Genomic DNA, 20,883 nt, shown 5'->3' with positions numbered 1-20,883 from the left:
CACATTTTCAATTACTATAAGATCATGCATATTTTCTCACACACATAAGACTTAGACACACACATAATCTCTGTTTCACCACTGACCTCGACTGTTAACCCCGAGCAAGACCAGTCATGGTTACAGGGAAACATCAAGAGCAAAATAAATCTCTTCTGATTAACCAGCTTGGGCTTGTTCAGGCAACCAACATCATGAGCCGCATCATTACCGGCTTAGAGAGCAACTCAATTATGGCTCATCCTGACAGCTCTGACAGGAATCGGCTTCCCCTCATGTGTACATTTGGTGCGAACGGCCCAAACGAGTCGCCAAGAGAGAAACCACAAGGATCGTTCTGACCCGAGATCATGTGGGATTTTCTTTATGAAGCTTCTGGGAACAGGTCACTGTGTTATATTGGGAGAATGAGATTTACAGATGTTTTCGTGTTATTATGAAATTTCTTGCAAAAGTATTCAAGCAATTAAAGATTTTCATGTTTTGTCGCATTGCAACCACAGGTATGCTATTAGGATTTCATGTGATAGACCAAGACAAATTGGTTCATGACAGTCAGGTGGATGGAGAAGGATCTAAGGTTTAGAGTGAAACTCTGATAACTGTGACGTAAAGTTGCTTTCAGCTGACTGAGTTATTTCAGAGCATTTCTCAGCTTTGCAGATTTAGAAACTGACATGTTTGTCCATTCTCCTTCCTGCTGATGGCTGCTCCCACTCTTGGGGGAAACATAAGATATCACAACATTTGTTTACTGTAAATGTAGTGTTTATCAGCTGATGTTACTTTTAAATAGTTAAAATAAGACGACACACCGTTTTTCAAAATCCAAATATTTTTCTTTCTTTGCTCCTCCTGTGGGGTTAACATCAGCAGCCATAACAACAATGATGTACATTAATTACAAACAATGCTAATGATAGTAGGCATGTCACACAGAGTAGCTTAGGGGGCCCCAAATGAAAATCTGCTGAGGGCCCCAAAAAGGCTTGGACCGGCCCCGATGTGGCTGCTTCTGGTCAGTCCTCTCTTTGCATCTGAATTTTTTTTAGATTTTCAAATGATGGCTTAAACAGTAATGTTTACAGGTTGGTATATTGTTGTATAGATTAATGCTACTTTAATCTTCACCACAACTTAAGCCTCTGGTCTGTCTGCTGTTCATCATTTGTCCTTCCACCTTACAATTATGTGGTACTTTGCTTTGGTCTAGCACACCAAATCTCCATAAATTAAGCTTGTGCTTATAACTTGACCCCCCCCCCCCCCCCCCACAAAAAACACAAAAAAAAAAAACAAAGAAGGAACACTTCTGAACAGACNTGTGCTACCCCCCCCAAACCCCAAAAAATAAGCTTTTGCTTATAAATTTACCCCCCCCCCCCCCCAAAAAAAAGCACACAAAAGTTCAAAAGGTAGGAATATCTTTGCAAGGACCTGTAGGTGGTATAAAAGTAATTTAGTGCCCCACTGCTACAATCATGCTGCTGCAAAGCCTTGGATAAACGCATGCGTCTGTGTGCGTGTGGGTGTGCTTTTCCGCTTGTGTGGCCGCAGCACAAACTCAGTGATGTTTCTCCCTTCTGGTGAAAAACATTTATTAGACTTCTGCTTGATGCAATTCTGCAGTCTGCCGGGACACTGGAATCTCTCCGGCGTAATCGTTTTAGATGCACTTTCACGAAAGCAAGAGCATCTGGCTAGCGCTGATAAGATGATGCACGTCTCAGCTGGAGGAGTCAAAGAGAAATCACCACCTGCTGAAGAATTTCTAATAAATGAATAGAGGCTCTAACCTTTTGGTCTCAGTAAGATCACAGATGTTCTGTGGGTTCTTGTAACAGATTATCGTGCTTGTCTTGTTCCTCAAAGTAGAAAATCCACTCATATTTAACCAATTCTGCTTGACTGGATTTTTGATCAAATAAAGCAGCATATGTGCTTCATCCTTTAACTTTTTATATTTACATCCACTTAGACACTTTATTTGTCCAGACTAAACATATTAACTCTCTATAATACAGCCATAACCTGCACTTACCCTGATTTATTTCACATCTAGTGAATTATTGTTTTACTGTACAGCAAATGTGGCACAGCTGACTTAAACTAAACATGAACTGGGTTTTTTTCTCTCTTTCCCCCCTTCGTAGTGTTATGAGGGGAATACCATTGCTTTAAATACTTTGTTAATACATAGGTACACATGGGAGCACTTACGCACTGGCCCAGATGGTGGACCCTCTAATTTGAAATCCAAGGCTATAATTAAGAGACAAAAAAATTAAAAAGGAAAGCACGAGGATTTGCTGCTCCGACATGAAACGCGGCGCAAATTACAGCAAAGAGGAGCGCGGTTTGTGCGGTCATCATTATTAGATATTCACATTAAAAACAAAACGCACTCCGGGAGGATCCGGCAGGGGACTTTGAAGCTCTGCGCACAGACGCAAACAATTTTTCTGCCTATTTTTTGTATTATTTTTTTGCCCTTCTCCTGCGTATTAATTTGGGCTCGGTGGCGAATTAAATGGATAACATCAGATGACTGAGGTTCACTTCGGGACTGACCGATGTCTGGATGGTTCAGTGAGATTAACAAAAGCCAGCAGCGCTGTCGGTGTCATTATGGAAAGTAGAAAAATTCTGCTTCCATCGTTAAAAAAAAACTAAAAATGAGAAAAGCTACAGATTGCTTTGAAGTTGTTCAAGGAGAGGAGGTAAACACGCCAGGATGTCGCAGGAAAATGTGCGTAAAAGATGAAGTTTTATGTCAAAATCCTTGTCTGATTGATTCAAACTGAAGTGATCATTTTAATGCCACATAACACACACATATGTAGTGTGTTTAGATTAATGTGCGCTAGTTTAATAGGGCTGACTGAGGTGTATGGGGACAAGTGATCATCGAAGCGTCCCATCAGATCAGTCACATTCACCTTCCAACTTTATCTCAGCTGATCTTCCTTCGTGCTTTCACTTCAACTTGTAAACATCTTAACCAAACACTCCATCCAGTTTCAGCTGGATGAAGTCAACCAGCTGCCGATTCTGATTTAAAACCATTATCTTTACGCGTTATGATGTGTGTCATTTCTTTTAGACTGCAGCTTCACCGGCGCGTAGAGCACAACTTTGTCGCATTTCATCTGGCCCAAAAGGAGAGCGGGACAGCTCCACTTACCGCTGTCGAAATGACGAAAAGCCGCCGATGTAATAAAGCCAGCCAGGAAAAGCGCAGAGGTGGCGCTCCAGGAGTCCATGGTGCGAGTTAAAAAGTCTGAAGCGGCTCTTCCTCTCAGGTGAAGTACAGCCTGATGCGCACGCTGGCGACCGGCTTGCTTGGCTGGCAGGAGTCTAGGCAAGAGTCGCTTCAAAAAAAAAAAAAGTGTCTGAACGTCACGGCAGGTACTTCAGCCGCAGCACAACGCTGACACCGCGGAGACGAGAGCAGATAGTAGAAACCAGGGATCCTATTTCCACGCCATGTGACAGGAAATAGGGGCAATGGATTCAACCTGCAGCGCTAAAGAGACAGCAGAGTGGAACGAGGAGGAGGAGGAATGGGAGGTGGAGAGAGGAAAGAGGGTGGAGGTGCGGAGTTTGGGGAAGGGGGGAGCTGCGGTGCAACAAGCTGCAGGTTCAAGCAAAGCGGGATTTACAAATCCTTCATTCAGAAATAACCTGATAGTGAGATTTAAATCACTGTAAACCCTAAAAATCAGATAAGTAGGTCAAAGGTCTTCAGCCCTTAACTGTTGTCATGTGACTTGTTTTGTTTTTAGCGATTTTTGTTTTTGTTCTGTTTTTGTAATGTGACCTTGTTTTTTTTTTTTTAATGTGCTATTATTTTTTGGTTTCTGATGTAATATTATATGTATGGATGTGACACATAAAGGCAAAGATGGGCTTAAGGTTTGAACAAGAGACTTAAGAGACCAAAAATGCCCATTTGCTCATGAATGCAAATATGTTGTTGTTTTTTTACACTATCTCTTATGATCCTTGATATTGTTAAATGTAAATCAATGCAGATGGACTGTAAAATTCCTTGTCACAAAGTAAAAAAATGTATATCTTACATGTGACCCACCTGCGTCTATGTCCACTTTACCATCACACAAGTTGCAAAAGAAAGAATTTATAAGTAAAAAAAAAAAAAAGGAGACCAATTTGAGTCGATCTGAGCTCTGTGGTATAACTTGAAGAAGTTGGGTGTCCTAAAGGGTGGACGGGTATGCTGTGGTTTTAGAGGTACTACTAAGGGATACTGAGGTATACCTAAAATAACCTAAGGTTTGCTGCGATGGCTTACCTTACGCTTCATTTGTTGTTACTCTCAGATACAGCATTTAACATATCTTGGCCGTAAAGCATCATAAGTTGAGCTACCATTACATTTTTATCGTCTTCCACCAGTTTTTCCATTCTCCTCCGGTCTCTGATGTCAGCAATGCATTTTTCGTTCACTCAGCTGGATACTTTCTCTTTTTCAGACCGTTTTCTGTAAAGCTCACAAATGTTTTTGTGTGAAAATTCAGTAGATCAACACTATCTGAAATCTTCAGATCAGTCTAGGCAAATCCCATTTCTTCCAGTTTCAGACGGAATATTTGCAAGAAGACTAGACATCTAAATGCACTAAGTTGGCTGATTTTGGCTGTTTGGGTTAACCACCAATCGAAAAGGTGTATCCAAAAAAGTGTCACACCTTCAAATCAAAGCAGCAAATCCAGGTCATTGTAGTGGAGAATAATAATAATAATAATAATAATAATAAATACATTTCTCTCACAAGCTTTGAGTCTTGGTGAGGACTCAAACTAATCAAGGTCCATTATATGTGGAAACCCCTGCTGTGTCAGATATACAGTCGCTGCTCAGACAGTCGGCTAAAGCACCTAAGCAACGCTTTTTAAAAGACACAGAAATGAAATAGGGGAATGTATGTGAAGAATTTGCACATGATTCTTTCACTGCAGCACCAGCAAAACAGATTAGAAGGAAAAATACCAGATGAGGACAAAACAGGAAACATACTGGCATTTCTTTGGGAGATAATGACTTGTTTGTTCCTGCTACTAATCAAAGAATCCACTAATCATAAAACATATTGTCTACTCCTGTTCAGTGAAATGTTGATCTTATACTTAAAGACTATGATTCAAAAGCGGTCTCAGTTTCAGTTGCACCTTTTTAACTAGTAACATAAAATATAATTATAAATAATAAATAATAATAACCCCTATGTGTCTTTTCTTTCAAGCATGTCTGCTTTTTGTTTTCTTTTCTTTCCCATGCACTGAATCTGATCTGTGGAGGAAACAGCGCCCTCTGGTGTTTCAAACAAGCACCGCCCAGCGCTGTGAATGAGCTTTTCCAAGCCAAAAGCAGCCACATATCCCAAAAATAGACTCCCAGTGATGATCTCACCAATCCTGGAGAGTGAAAAAAATAAATAAATAAATAAATAAATAAATAAAAGGCCTCAACATTTATTTTGCCAAAACCAAGCTGGTTGAAATGAGGCGCAATGGGAAAGTAATCCAGCCTGACGTGTGCCCTTTTGAGAAATGTAAGTGCATGGCCTTGAGGTATGCTGGCTGCTGAAAGCTTTCCTTTTACTGATCTGAAAGACTGTCTTGAAGAGACGATGTTTCTTAAACTGAGGCAGTATTTACTTGGCAGTTTGCAAAGATGATTCCCAAGTTGTCCAACATTTCTAAAATGTCACTGCTGCTGCATAACAGTTAGTTGTCACTCTGGGTATGCATTATTTATTCCATCGGCAATGAAAAAAGAAAATTAGTATGCAATGTATGCACGACTTTATTTAAGCTGTCCAAATCTACTGCATCCACACACAACTAGCACGACTATATCCAAAAGTCTTCAAAAAAGGATCAACAACAGCTGAGAGCTGATCAGGAGGTATTTTAGATTTCAAAAATGGCAGATCATATTCTGATTGGATTCAAGTGAGTGGTTCCAGTTATCTTAGTTTCTATATGTGCTCTCAGCAATTTAAAAACATAGAAGTCAACAGCTCAAGTTTAAAACAATTTTATTTGTAAGTTCTTCGGCTGTATTAGAGGAGTTGAAACAGTAGCTAAATATGCCAGCAGATGAAATCGAATCCATCTCTTTAGTTCATTCCCTCAATCTCTGAAAGATGAAGGTGCAGCTGTAATTATGGTGTCACATTTCCTCTACGAAAAATGTTATGACCTGACTCAAAGGTCACAACAAAAAGCAAGACGCACGATGTGTGCAAGCGCTATACAATTAGTTCATTTAGTCCAAATTAAGAAGGAAGTGTGAAATTAGGAAGTGTGAAAGTCCATTAAATCAGCAGAGTATGGTGTGCATGAATGATGAATGTATGAATAAGGTTGTAATGTATAAAAAGACAGCATTTCTGTGAAGGAGAGCAGAGATGAGTTAGTTGGTAGTCAAGCTTTAAATACAAAACAAGTGTTTTGTTAAAGAAAATATAAATTCTTAAACCAACCACAAAAAAACTAATAAACTTTACATCTAGGAAAAAATCACAGATCAAATTCACTAAACATGCTGCATCATGGGTTCCTGGAGTTAGATACAGCCAGATAATGTTACTAATGTTACAAAGTTCTGTAACATTAGGTTTAGTTTTGTCTGTGTTCTGTTTGTTGTGTTCATTGTTCCAACAATCCCTGCGTTTCTCTGTTTGTTTTTTTCCACCTTGTGTTCCCTGGTGGTTTTAACCACGTCATTCAGTGTGCGCCATCGGGTGGGCTTGCTTTGCACATGTCCGGTGTGCATCAGTCAGGCCATTGTCCAGATGGCCTTTTCAGATGCACCGACGGGCGCAGCTGGACACCCACTGCTGCCAAGCAGCTGATAGAAACATAACAGAGATTTTTGGGTTCGCAGTTAAAAACAGTGCCACAAATAATAAAACAAGTCAATGATTTGCCAGAATAAACCCTGGGCTGTGTGGACAGTCCCAGTTTTATCTCATTTTTGCAAATTTACATTGACAGTGGTTGATGAAATATTAATCAGAATGCTCTGACAGTTGCTGGTAAAAGGTTTGTTTACTCTCCATTTAAGGGAAATGGACTCATCTTCTTCAGTAACTGAGTTTCTTGTGAAGGTACAGAAAAAACATATTTTGTTTTTGATAAGTACAGTTTTATTTAAACTTCTGACCTTTAGGTGTTTTTTGCTTTTTCCTTTGAATTATTCTGTTCAAACCTCAGACACAATTTGACAAAGTTAGAGTTGAGTACAAAATTAGATAACATGTTAACATGGTTCATGTGCATTTCTCCTAAATAAACTAAATGCAAATAATAGTTATTTGAGAGCAAATCAAAACTGAGATAGAGTTGAGAAACTGCAATACAAAAATGAACTAAAATTTCAAGATGGAATCTGAAACTAAAGTATCAACATAACCACGCTAACATCAATCAATATTATCAATATTTTGGATTGATACCCCCACTCTGCTTCCTTAACAGCTGTGATACATCACTGTAATTGTCCAGGCAATCAATCACCTTTCTTTGAATTTAAGCTGCAGGTAATCATTCTGTCCTTGTCAGATCCTACTGTTGCAATGCACATTTTACAGTTTTGCTATCCTGCCACCTGCCATTTTCTTACATTTTATTGTTGAATACTTTGCAACTTTATTTCCAAATTTATTCTACCTGCCTGTGACAGTAACTGACTAGCAAGGCTGCACAAGCACTCAAGTTTAATTTGCCATGACGCACAGTGAGGAGGACAAGTGGGGTTAAAAAAAATCTCCAAGACATGCTGTTATGACACTAGAGCAAACAATACTATAAGGGCTGATTAGATCTATGGGCCGGCAGCATGTAAACCTAATGTTAACTGTCAGGAATGTAAGAGGATCTATAATGCTGTGGGCCTGGGTTTTACTCACCTTGCTTAGGTGTTTTAACCCAAAGTTTTTAAAACCTCAGAAGATATTATCTGAAAATCTGGTTGCCTCACACAGAAAAGATGTAGGTGAATAAGCAAATTAGTGTATTCCAGAGCCGACAATAAAATGGACAATTTTTAGACAAAAAGCAACAAAGAAAATAATCGCAAATGTGTTTCTTTGACCGGTCTGATTTTTAGGCCCGAGCAGCTAAGCGCTGCGAAGGCCTATTGTAATCGTGCTGTTTATTATTATTTAATTTATTCTTGGACTTAAATATGGAGCTGAGTTCTTCTTCTGCTGCTGTATTCTCTACTTACGGGAGGGATTTAGCGTGTGTAAATGGGTCTGTCGTCACAAAGAGGAGACTGTGGGCCAGAATGAATGTAAACTACTGTGTGTCCATTTGAAAATGCTTTGCAGGATGATAGGCTTCCTTTGTCTACTTTGACTCGTTTTCTTTTTTTCCCTGTGTGTGTGTGTGTGTGTGTGTGTGTGTGTGTGTGTGTGTGTGTGCGTGTGTTCACTCTTTGTGCTTGTCTGTACATGCTGCTTGGCCACATTCCTTGTGGTCCGCCGAAGTTAACGTAATTTTCTTCTTTTCTTTTTTCTCTCTCCAGATAAACCTTGGCACTTCAACACATAGCATTCCGACTCTGACAGTTTGGCAGCTTTACTTAAGGTGAATAAATAAGATGCAACATTTCTTTCACATGCACGTATTTCTTTGCAGGGTGTGTGCAATTTAATTCTATTAGTGAGTCCTCCCTGCTGTGATATGCAAGGTTAAGGCTGAAGGTTATGTTGGGAATTTACAGCCAGGATGATTCAGAAAGTATCTGGGTATTCAGATACTTGTTCTTCTAATGAGAGGCTCTGCATGTGTGGCTAATAGGTTAACCCAGAAGCTTAGACTTCACAAATTCAGAAGTCAAGAATGTGTCCCATAATGTGTCCTTATTCTCTCTTTATTATCTTAAAGGTAGAATTATTGTCTCTTTCTAGATATGTTTGTAGCATTGTAGAGCACAAAAAAACTAACAATTCATTGGCAAACTGAAAAAAAGTACATATGATAAGATGGACAGCAAAAAGCACGTGGTTTTAAGACTTCATTATGAATAATTTTTACAATTCTCTGTTTATGTCCCATCAGACAGTTTGCATTTAAAACTGAATGAATCAAAACAACTCCCACACAGACTGACCAATCAATGAGCATTAAAAGGGGGCGTGGCTTATGACACAGTTGGACCAGAACCTAAACATACTTGAGGTTTGTCCATCCATTTCACACGACAATGGATGGAAAAAGTTTACAAATCTCTGTTAAGTATAACATTTTTATGGAGAAAAACAAAAAGATTATGATAAAGGCAACATTACAAAAATCAAAAGCAGTCCGGTTATATAACTATGCACAAAGTTAAACTGATAACTTTGTTAAACCAGCTTTAAATTCAATTTCTGGATTTGTCTATCAGCATCCGACATCTTGACTTGGAAATATTTAGCTCTTTTGCCGTTCCAAAATTTTTCAAGTCTATCAGACTGTGAACATCTCTTGTCAATAGTCTTCTTTCAGCTCCTCCTTGTACATTGGATTTAGGTTTCGACTTTGGAAAGGCCATTCCAAAACTTTGATTTATTTCACTGAAAGCCATTCTTTTATTGATTTGGACTCCATGTGGCTTTGAAAGCTAAAATCCCTCTTTATCTTTTGCTTTCTAACAGTCCAAACATGTTGTATTTGGAACGGTTTTAATCCACTTCAGCAAAAAACCTATAAAGAAAACAGGAGATTGTTGTCACATAACGAGCACGACGAGTACTTGTTGGATATTGCATCAGATGTTTCAGTGTTACTATTGGCCTCTTGTCAGACTTGTTTCAGTCTTGTATTTCCTTCATCAGTTTTGGAAAACCATGTCGTTTTTTTGTCATTGTGGTCTCACATTTTCCCTATTTTCTAAATTGTGAAATTGAATCAGAAAGAATTTCTACAAAGTATTAGTTTTTGATCCAGTTAATCCATATTTTATACCCTCCCTACACAGATCTACTTGTAGATGAACTGTACTGAATAAATGTCACACTGACCATGAAAAAAGCTTGAGACAAATCTCTCATATTTATTTAAGCCTCACAACTCTGAAATTTAAACAGAAAGCCACTATGTCTTTTTTTGAACACTCCTGTAATAATGTCACATTTTTATGTTGCTTGTAATGATGTTTACTGTCATGCAATATATTTTTTAATGTGCCAATGGATGCATGATCATTCTCTAAGCCGTTTGTTAGTTTTAAAGTTGGCTTGCTATTTTTCCTGTCCCTGGTTTAGTGAATATTAAGCAGTCTGTGTTCCTGCTGCTCTTCTTGACCACTGACAACTTGGGCTGGTCTGATGTTTATCACTTTCAAGACAGATATTTATATTAGCAGGCTGGTTACACTGCAGGCCTCACACAATAAAAATGACTATCAGGCGACCTCCAGAAATGCACAAACAGTGACACTGTTTTGCACTAATTTTACATTTACAGTCAGTCTTCAGAGGTTATCTCTCTTATTCTCAAAAACTCCACTGAGGTTAACAATAACCACACTTTTTGATGCTCTGGTGACGGCTTTATGGCTGCCAGAAAGAACTCATCTTGGCAGCATATAAAGAGCAGTGGTGAGTTTGATGTGTTTCTTTTTATCTGTGGATATTCATTATGTTTTAATTATCTGTGATCTGTAATATTACATCATGTTTGGATGGGTTTTGGGTCTAAAAGGTTTGACCAGTGACAAATATATTCTGAATACACAGCCAAAAGACTCAATGATGTTATTATAAACAAATAGATAGCCATGACAACAAAAAGCATTAAGATAACAAAGATAAAACAATATTTTTATCAAAAGCACAGACAACTAAAGGCCATAACAGATTTTTAGCTGCTTTAATCATGATAGAACATGTGATTTGGATCTGATTTGAATCCTTTTAGTGTTCGTAAAATCTTCTACTCAAGCATCTTCATGCTTATAATCAGCGGATTTGAAATGAAAGAACATGCTTTTTGTTAGCCACAACAAAATTTTGCATTCATGATTTTATAACACAGTAAGTCTTCTGTTTTTTTACCCAAATATGTGATCCAGTAGTTATGTCAGGGAAAGGAAGGGCTCCAATGAGTTTTATGATGCCTGAAGGTGTCTTGATAATTTGCTCCAACTATTTACAAATTTTAATGGCATGGGAATATAACTTGAGAATACAAAGTGGAGTAGAGGGTGGCAGCATCATGATGTGGAATAGATGGCATCATGAGTGAAGTACATGGAAACAGAGAAGCAACGTCTCAAGATAATACATAGAAAGTTCAGTTTTATCCAATTGGGTTTTACAAATGGACAATGACTTGAAGCATACCATCTACTTAGTTACAAATAGGCCCAGGAACAACAAAGTCACGTTTATAAATGCCTACCACAAAGCCCTAATCTCATTCTCATAAAAAAATTGTGCATGTGTGTGTGAGCAAGGCAGCCTATAAACCTGACTCAGTTACACTGGTTCTGTCAGGAGGAATGGGCCAAAATTTCAGCAACTACCGTTAGAAACTTGTGGTAAAATACCACATCTGAGCAAAGTCAGACTGTTTAAAATACAATGGGGCAGCAAATGCTGGTGGCAAAACTGTTTGTCCTCTAAGCTTCATGTGAAAATCTCAATTTTCAGCTGGTGACAGATGCTGTTTTTAACACTACCGTAATGAAAAAAGGGGGCTGTGATTTTTCACTCATAAAGAAAAAAAACATTTGAGTTTCTCTCCTTTTGGCAGATATGTGGAGAGAGAAAGGGTTGTGATTTCCTCTCTGTCTTTGAAATGAATCCTAAGTCCCTGTGTGATTCCAGGATAATTTTCTCCTTTGCCAAAATAATCACTTGTCTCATTACATTAATTAAAAGCATAACACCTTGGCAGACACAATGACTCAAAAGTTCTTGTGTCTTCTCCTATGGGGAAACATAGTGAGTCAAAGCGATTACTCAACCAGAGCATCTGCTTGCTGTTTGAAGTCTGTTCACCCTCCGAACGGCCACATCAGTGTCTATATGATGCAGATCATTTGTGGTTTCATAACCAACACAATAGCCACCACTGTGTCTCTCGGTGACCCCAGCAAACTCTGCTCACCTTGACAAATCGCTGCCTCTGGTCCTTTTTCTACCATAACCGCCACCACCATCTCTGAACTTTCAGCCCGTACGCACACACACACACACACCTGTGCAGGCCCCTGAGCTTACCTGTGTTCAAAGCTGAGATAAAAGCTGACGCGTACACCCAGCCACCTGCATTTAACCAGCAGCCTCTGGAACGGCACGACCCCCTCCACCTCCACTGACACACACTGCAGTCATCTATCTTACTCAGCCTCCTGAGTCTCTAATTATGGGTGGGTGACTCCCTCTGGAATGTTTATTGTAACATCGTTCAGCTTTATCCTCTGTAAAAGATTAAAAATAGGGAACATTTAAACAGATGCAGAAGGAGAGAGACGGATTACACAATTTTTTATGCTCATCAAAAGGCGTCTTACAATTTTTCTATAAACAATGAACGCTTAAAATTAAATTTTTCAGTTAAATTAAGATTTCCAGTTAAATTAACACACTAATTTAACTGGTGGTGGATCCGTCTTATCTGCTCAACTTCGAAAAATGTGCCCAACCGACAGAGATGGACCGAACCAGTGAAACTAAGATAGAGAACCCAAAATTTGTACTTAAGTAAGAATAACACTACTTCAACATCTTTTTACTTAAGTAAAAGTAAAAAAAGTAGTCGGTCAAGAAATTACTCAAGTAAGAGTAAAAAAGCATTTGGTAAAAAGTCTACTCAAGTAACATTCAAACATAAATTAGATAATATTTAAAAATTACATGACCAAATGGACCAAAACGTAAAAGACATGTGGCTATATGACTTTTATGTCTTTTATTTTAAGAACCAAAATAAAAATAATTCATATAAATACCATAATTAAGGAATAAAATCAGACAAATCTTTTTTGACTTATTAAACTTTAACAAAAACTGCAGGTCTCTGTGTCTGCTGATTTTTGGGTTAAAACATGTTTGCTCTTCATTCAGTGAAGTTACAAAGTTACAGATTTTACTCAAGTAAAAGCAAACAGTACAGCATAGTAAAAATACTCCTAAAAGTATTTTTTTCCAAAGGGTTACTCAAATAATGTAGCTGACTAAATGTAACGAGTGACTGCCCAACTCTGCCAAATGACAGTGCTTTTCTAAAAACACTTTGGGGTTTTTGTGTTTGTCTGTGTGTTTTGGGTGCAACACATCCAGAACTTAGAAAATACTTTCCTGCAATTTACAGGTTATTTCCCTTTAAGAACAACCTTAAAAGCTCACTCTGTCCTCAAAGCAACTTAGAACATGTAGGGAAAATGCCAGGTTAAAAGTTACCTCACCATAAACCTCACAAAGGTAAGCTCTACGTTATGATGAAAAACTTCAAGGAAAGTACCTTGTAGGTTGTTTGAAAGTAACCTGCATGTCCCAGAAGAGCAACCTGTAAGTTCAAGGAAATAATTGAATAAGTTACAAAAAAAAGTTACAAGTGGGTCCCAGAATAGCATGCTACAAGTTTGAGGTAAGCAACCTGAAACAACAAGTTTTAATAAAATAACCTTAAGCTCCAGTAAAGTAAGCTGTTACTTCTGTAGAAAGTACATTGAAAGTTTCAGAAAAGTGCCTATAAGTTCTAAGAGAGAAAACAATACTGTAAGTTCTCTTAAAGTAACCTTTAAATATTAGTAGTATAATTTGTTAGAAAATACCTTCTAAATTCAAGGAAATGACTCTTAGTTCCCGCAAAGTAACCTGCGACGCCACTCCATTTGTATTTTGTGAAGACGGAAGTGTCTTCTTCTGAGGTTTTCCTGTCATTTCCTTCATTAGTTATTGGTGCAGCGCCACCACAGGCAAGGGGTGGAACAGGCTTTTCAAAAGGTTCGATCGTTTTACACAGTGCAGCGAGAAGCAAACTGCACTAGTTGAAAAATGTAACAAATGTTGCACTTTTGGTCACCAATTAAATCGAGTCTACCACACTAGAAGGACTAAAAACACTTTTAGTTTCAGTTAAATTCTTCCATTTGAGAATTTAGAGTGTAAGGTGATGAGTCAGCAATTGTTATAGTAAACGAGGATAATGTGGAACAAACCAAAATAAATGTGCAAATCCAACATGTACATAATGATGAGAGAAGCAAATTCTATGGTCTTGAGGAACCAAATGTGAACAAATCCACTTTGATTCCTCTGATTCACCTCTCTCTATAAATGGAGCAACATTTCACAACAAGAAGAAATGACAACCAGACGGATGTGTTTTAAAATTTGAATTGTTCTTAGACAGCAAAGTGGCCTTCATTTTAGCCTCTAGCTGTTCGTGCTACTCTCAACTTATTCATCAGTCACAAAGTGCAAACACAGCGAAGCCTCCAAGGTTTATAGGAAACCCAAAAACCAAACCTAAAGTATACTCTTTCTTATAAACCACAGCTTGGTTTCTGCATAAGTAATCAATCCCACTTAAGAAAATCATGTCAAATTGACTGATGCAGTTGGTTTAAGGTTTATTTAAAGAAGAAACGGCAGTACAAAAGAAAAAGCACAGGACTGTTATTAAATGTAATTAATTGGATTTAACACAATCTATGTTCCACAACAGAAATATTGAATTACACATAGAAATGTAATTTTCTATGAATTTACAGGAACAACAATTTTCTGAACAGCATGAAGAAGTACTGTATAAACCCAATATTTTCTTACTTTACCTAAAAATGAGGAAATTGTTAGCTGGAGATTAGACGCTGTTTGCTTAAGTTTTAACTCATTGTAAAATGCAGTCCTGTAAGGCTTTTTTAAAGTGTGAGGCAGATCTCAATCGGGGACTTCAAGCACTTTCAGGAAGAGAATTGATGAGCAGGATCTAAATTCATGTAGGAGACAGGAATGGATGAAAATAAAACTTTTACCAAAAGTAAAGGAAAGGTAAAAACCTCAAGTCCAGAAGAAATCCAAAAAAGAAAACCACACAGAAAATACAATGAAAATGGTTGCAATAACAGGAGGATCTGACCAACTGAGAGGTATTTACTGGACAATTCCTGTTTGAAGAACCCAAACTTGACAAAATATTTACTTGTTTTGCATTTTTTTTATAAATCAGAAGCTAAGAAATAGTTTATGACAAAAAGAAATAATTAATGAATGGAACTAAAAAAGGAAAATTTGGGAAAGTATAAAATTAAACAATAATACAAATCACTAGAAATATAGTATCTTTTCTGAACTAAATGGAAAGTGGCATCTCAAATCTTTTCTTATTTCATTTAAAACAATGTAAAGTGAAACAAAGTTGTATTTCTTTTGGACAGCAATCATTTTTGACCACTCAAAGCGCTTTACACTGGAGTCACATTCACATTCACCCATTCGCAATTTATACACCAATACGCAGATCGGTAGGCAATTTTTGGGGTAAAGTGTCTTACCCAAAGGCACATCGAAGCATGCTAGGAATTGAACCTACAACCTTCTGATCGCAAGATGACTACTACCCACACAGCCACAGTCGCCCCGTGGGGTGACTGTGGCTGGATAACCACAAAGGATAACCAAAGAAATTTGTGAAACTCCTTGGTCAGCAGTAAGGACTGTCTGCCAAGCTGCATTTAGTTTCCGTAGCAACCAGCTGTTTTAGTGGCTAACAGGTGGGGATGATCCCCATGAGTTTTATTACTACATCAAGCTTGAATTAGACATTCAATCAACTACAAACCTCTGTTCTCACCCGCAAAGAGTTCTATGCGTTCCTATGATCTGCTTAAGCATTAAGCATCTGGTCAGTTAATTCAGCCCCTCGTTTACAAGAAGATAATATTTCCTGAAACAAAAGAAGCTACGGCAAACATGCAGTCCTGTGACAGACCTAAGTCAATTCTCATTCCTTTATATTTTTCTTCCAAAAAGCGAGATTTAAAAAAATCACAGGAATTGAAGGCTAAATAACTTTCTGGATAATGGTTTTACTAATTTTGGTTATTGCCGGTAGTTCTGTTTGCTTCTTTTTAGGTCACTTTAGTCTATCAGGACACATAGCGTAAAGTGATTGACAAATGTTTTATAAACAAGTAAAGAACTTTGCAAAGAACGAGGCTTTAATTGGGTTTTTTGTTGTTTAGGAGCCAGTTTGTACCAGGCTTTGCATACTTCAGGTCCTGCTTCAGGTCTTTGCAGGACTTGCTGAACACATGGTTTCTGATAACGTTGACAGTCGATATTAAAAGATCTTCAGAGGGTCTGGAGAACTCGCTGATCAAGTTCGACATAAAGAGGAAGTTGATTTCCATGAGAATAAGCCAGAAGTGCTTTACTCTTCCCCAACATTTCTTTGACTTGTCATATTTTTTGATGACTTTTTAGAATTTTGTGAATCACTCGTGGTTTGGGGTGCGTAACCAACCCACCAGATTTTAAATGCAAAGTGAACCGGAGACAATGTGACTGATGTTGGTGACTGTATGGCTCTGATTCAGAGATAATTTGCGAAAGCGCATTGTATTCCAAATCTGTGAACGGTTAACATGAAGAACCGGCTGACCTTTTGTGACAGATTTACTGCACATAATAAAAACAACAACAACAAAAAAATACAGTGGATCTTGTTTGGATGAATCCATCAAAGATGTAGCTGAAAGCCAGAAGGGTGCCAGTGAATACCGCCGTGACGTCCACAGCCACTACAGCAGCTTGTGAGAATCATCCTGTGATGGAACTTTGTTGTGGTCCGACTGCGACAGCACATCTGAGTCACAGAACGGTAAACGAGCATTTAAAACATCTGCTTGGGCAACGACATTGACCTGATTGACACACGGAGCAAAAAGAACCCATAAAAGATTGCAGTGTTTCTTTACATTTGGAAGTGATGCATGCTCTCTTCGGGGTCATTATAGACGCTTCAAAGTATAACAGAAAGTGGTTTCTACGCTCAGTCAACCTCAATTCAAACGCTCTTTTTTTAACACAGACAAGGCCAAGGTTTTAGTTTTTTTGAATTAGACTGAGGCCAGACTTGTCTTTACACTGTTGCCTCTTTTCTTCCACGTCAAACCCAAAGAACCAGGAAAACATCCTGAGATCAGCGTTTCTTTTCATTTTGTCCACCGAAGGGAAGCAGTAAGAGAACCACAATCCACCATGCATGTAATGTAAACTGCTGATGAAAAACACACTTTCGAGAACACTTGGCTTGGAAGGGCGACGTTGTTTACAAGACTTCAACACAAAGAAGATGACAAGAGCCTTGACGTCATATTTAATGTCAGCAAATAATCACTCCGTGGCAGAGTGAGACAAGAACACAGTTTTATGGTGTCACAAATCTACAGCAAACATAATCCATGAACCCAGTTTAAAACCACAGTAAACAAGAACAAATGGATACAAGTTTGAGTTCCAAATCATACATAGAGCAATCTTTTTAGCAGTTACCGCTGAAATGCATTCATGTTTGACTCGCAGTTGTGACTGGAAACAAGATGAATGAAACTGTGGGGTCTGTGTAATCCTCTCGCACTTAATGAGAAAAGCAAGATGGATCTCTTTCTATTCAAATCAAAGCAAAATTAAACACAGGAAGTGGAATATTTCCGTACCAACAAGATCATAAGATTATGAGTTGAAGAAAACAAAGTGTTGTGTTGCAGATCTATCTGGAACCAGCTGCCATAAACTAGAGTACTACACAAAAAGTGAGCAGTTTTTGCGATTCTGCTCCCAAAAACAAAGAATATCTTCTTATCGTCCAACGTGGTTTTGATCAACAGTTCTTCTTGCTTTCTGAATTTATTTCTTTTAATGTTTGCTTTGAAATTTTGCTTCTTTTTTTATTCATTATGTTTCTAATAAACAATCTTAGATAACACTCTTCTGAGTATCTTCCAAAATACCCTTGAAGTCATAATTTATTGTATTATGACTTCTAGATTTTCTGCCTAGATTTTAATGAAAAATAAATACAGTGTCACACTTTTTCTATTTTCAGATGATGGACTGCACAAAGCTTGGGACATAGGTCTTCATAATGCTATTTGTTCCCTAATTTTCAAATAACATGATTTTTTATTCTGAGAGTAAATTACACACAGACGGACTTGCTAGATAACATCTGAATTAAACAGGTCAACTGGACTTTGTTTAGGGATAAATTGGGTCAGTCACTTTTCAAATATAGTCTTATATGGATATAAAGTCAAAAAATGTGAAAATGTTGAAGAAGTATGAATACTTTTGCAAAGATTTGCAGCTAGTGGATGACCCAGTTATTTAATCTCTCCAATGAGTCCAATGCATTGTTCTGATTTCACATGCAGTTTATTAAGACCAGGCTTAGATCTCTCAGTCAGCGATGTTTTCATGAGGATCTGCGAGAGGAGATAGATAATTGTTTTATTATACTAAAACCTGATTTTATTATTTTGAATTATTTTGTCATTTAGTTTTTGGCTGGTTGAGCAAGAGCACATCTGTCTATAGTGTGACAAACTCAGAATGCATTTTTTATTTCTGTTTTAACATAACGGAAAACTTCTGTTGCGCCCACCTGGTTTCCATCTGTACTAACCTTCTTGTCATGCTGTTTGTTTGTTGTTTGATCATTTCCAGTCCTTGAGATGAATAATTGAGTTTTACACTGATTTAATAAACCTAGCAATAAAAAAACTCTCTTTGAATCAATTGTTTATAAGGGGTGGAAGTGTTTTAAGTTAATAATGTCTGGTCTTGGAAATTCCATCCATTTTCTTGAGCATTTTAGAGTCCTGAGATGCTTTTATATGAGGAAAACATAATTTTCCAGCAAAAGCACCTAGTCATGTAGAAAAACAAAATTAACAAAGCTTTGACTTTATATTGCATAAATGGAAAAATGAAAAGATTTAGGTAATTATATGACTACACAATATTGCACACTAATCTAATAAAGTCCAAAATTATGCATAATCCTGGCAGATTTAGGTTCAAAGTGATGCATGCTTCTTTCCATTTTGCCACGAGTGCTGATTTTATTTTAACTGAGAATGTGTTCAGGGAATGAGGACTAGAGTGATCAACTGGACTCTATAAGCGAAACATAAATAGTTTTTAAACTGAATGTTGAAAAGGATATGAATATTTTTTGATATGTTACTTTTAATAAGATACAAATATAAATGTGTAGGGTACATTTAAAATCATTTAAATATCCTTTATGTTTTTATCATTTTTCCCTTTGAATTTCTTCTTCTCCATGTCTAGATGCTGCTATTTTATTGGCTGGTTGTACTAAACAATTGATAGGAATATCTAAAAATTGACCATTGTGTGCTCAGTCAATAAGGTTTCTAGTCAAAGTGAAAGAGTTTTTAAATTTGGTGACAATTTGAAGCTGTGCCAAGAATACAAAAATGTTAAGAGTTTTTCATAAAATCATAAAGCTCACAAATCCACAAAGTTTGGATCTTCTCACTAAGCTTAGTAAGGGCAGAAGTCTGAATACTTATAAGATCTTTGACCTCGTTCTGATCCGCAGAGAGCAAACAATGAAGAGCAGCAGTAAGAATTCATAATGAGGCGGGAAAAATGTACAAAGATCTTCAACGCTCCTGAGATATTAATCACAAGTTCACGAGCAGATAGACACACACAAAAACGGCAGGAAAAGGAAAAAAAAACAGAGGATACCACAAGCAAACTTGTCTAGACAGTAAACAAGCTCTGCCTCAGGGAACTGAGCATGAGGGCAAAGTAGATACAAACCTGAGCGTAGGAGACTCTACTGACGGAGAACGTCTGGATAAACAACCGTGAACGCAAAATCATTACGCCACCACATCAGCATTTGTAATAAAGAAGAGAACATTGCATAAGCTAGTTAATAGACATCATCGTAATAAGAACACAGATATCTTAAGAGGAGTTAATAAGACAGGTGAGTCTGGGCATGTTTCAACTGATATGGTTTCATTTCAAAGATATGTACTCAGTGTACATTCAGTGTCTATGTCCTGTGTCACTTGCTTCCAGACTTCATGCATGTCAACACACACAACCACAAACGGACAGTTCAAAGAGAAACTGCAGAGACAGTTTTCCGTTATCATATCTGTGCATCGTACAAGTTGCACAGCGGCTGATAGGGAGAAAAACTGCTGGAAAACAAAAAACCAAGCATGGAGGAGTGTGCACCTTTTGAAGTTGTCTTTCTTCTTGCTGTTGAGTTGTGGCGTAACGCTGCTGGTTAAGCAGATCATTAAGAGTAATGGTTGCTGAGGATTGCGGGGCTTTATCTTTAATGGCGAGAACAAAGTTGTTGATGATCTGGGGGGATTCTGGAGCTGGATTTGATGGGAATTCCCATGCTTGCTGGAACAGTTTATGTTGAAACATTTTGATCTGTGATAACAGACAGGTGCTATCATAAATTTAAAGTTAGGGAATTACTGGCTCGGCTTTACATACTGAGACAGAAAGCATGTGGGGTTTGATATCTTGACAGAGGCTGAAGGTTCTCCCTCAAACAGATTGTTTGGCAGGAGCATGTCCCAGTAATTCTTGACAAATAAAGTGAAGACTGGATTTTACACATGTATGGGCTTTTCTTCAGAGTCAGAAATGTACTTTAAATTTAAGGTAGAAATAATAAAGCTAACATCAATATGCAGAAAATACGCCAGTAATAAAGCATTCATGGCACAACTTGGTAAATAAACAGTTTACTAAAGAAAAATAAATATTTTATGTCTGTAAGATAATGTCTCTAAAAAAATTACAATTATGCCATCTTCAAGAAATCTTGGTAACACTTTATT

General features: G+C 37.7%; 1 protein-coding gene and 1 long non-coding RNA gene across 3 annotated transcripts in view; both read right to left on the bottom strand.

The window, feature by feature from the left end:
• kremen1 (kringle containing transmembrane protein 1) overlaps positions 1-3,550 on the bottom strand; it is a 79,911-nt gene extending 76,361 nt beyond the window's left edge. For both annotated transcript variants that reach the window (XM_015021000.1, XM_015021001.1), the window contains exon 1: positions 3,185-3,550. In XM_015021000.1, coding sequence (XP_014876486.1) covers positions 3,185-3,263 — 79 coding nt within the window. In that variant the 5' untranslated portion in view covers positions 3,264-3,550. The remainder of the gene's footprint in view (positions 1-3,184) is intronic.
• Positions 3,551-8,893: 5,343 nt separating this feature from the next.
• Positions 8,894-13,890, bottom strand: LOC106938821 (uncharacterized). Its single transcript, XR_001422699.1, has 4 exons — positions 13,801-13,890; positions 13,488-13,532; positions 12,245-12,444; positions 8,894-9,722 (listed from the first exon to the last, which is right to left on the bottom strand). It is a non-coding gene; the product is annotated as an uncharacterized LOC106938821 (long non-coding RNA).
• Positions 13,891-20,883: the final 6,993 nt, after the last annotated feature.

This window comes from Poecilia latipinna, unplaced genomic scaffold, assembly GCF_001443285.1.
Source record: "Poecilia latipinna isolate Pla-1442-1.1 unplaced genomic scaffold, P_latipinna-1.0 Scaffold2699, whole genome shotgun sequence".
In the NCBI taxonomy this organism is placed as follows: Eukaryota; Metazoa; Chordata; class Actinopteri; order Cyprinodontiformes; family Poeciliidae; genus Poecilia; species Poecilia latipinna.
The sequence above is the reverse complement of the archived record's forward strand: the minus strand, read 5'-3'. Positions and strand labels throughout refer to the sequence as shown.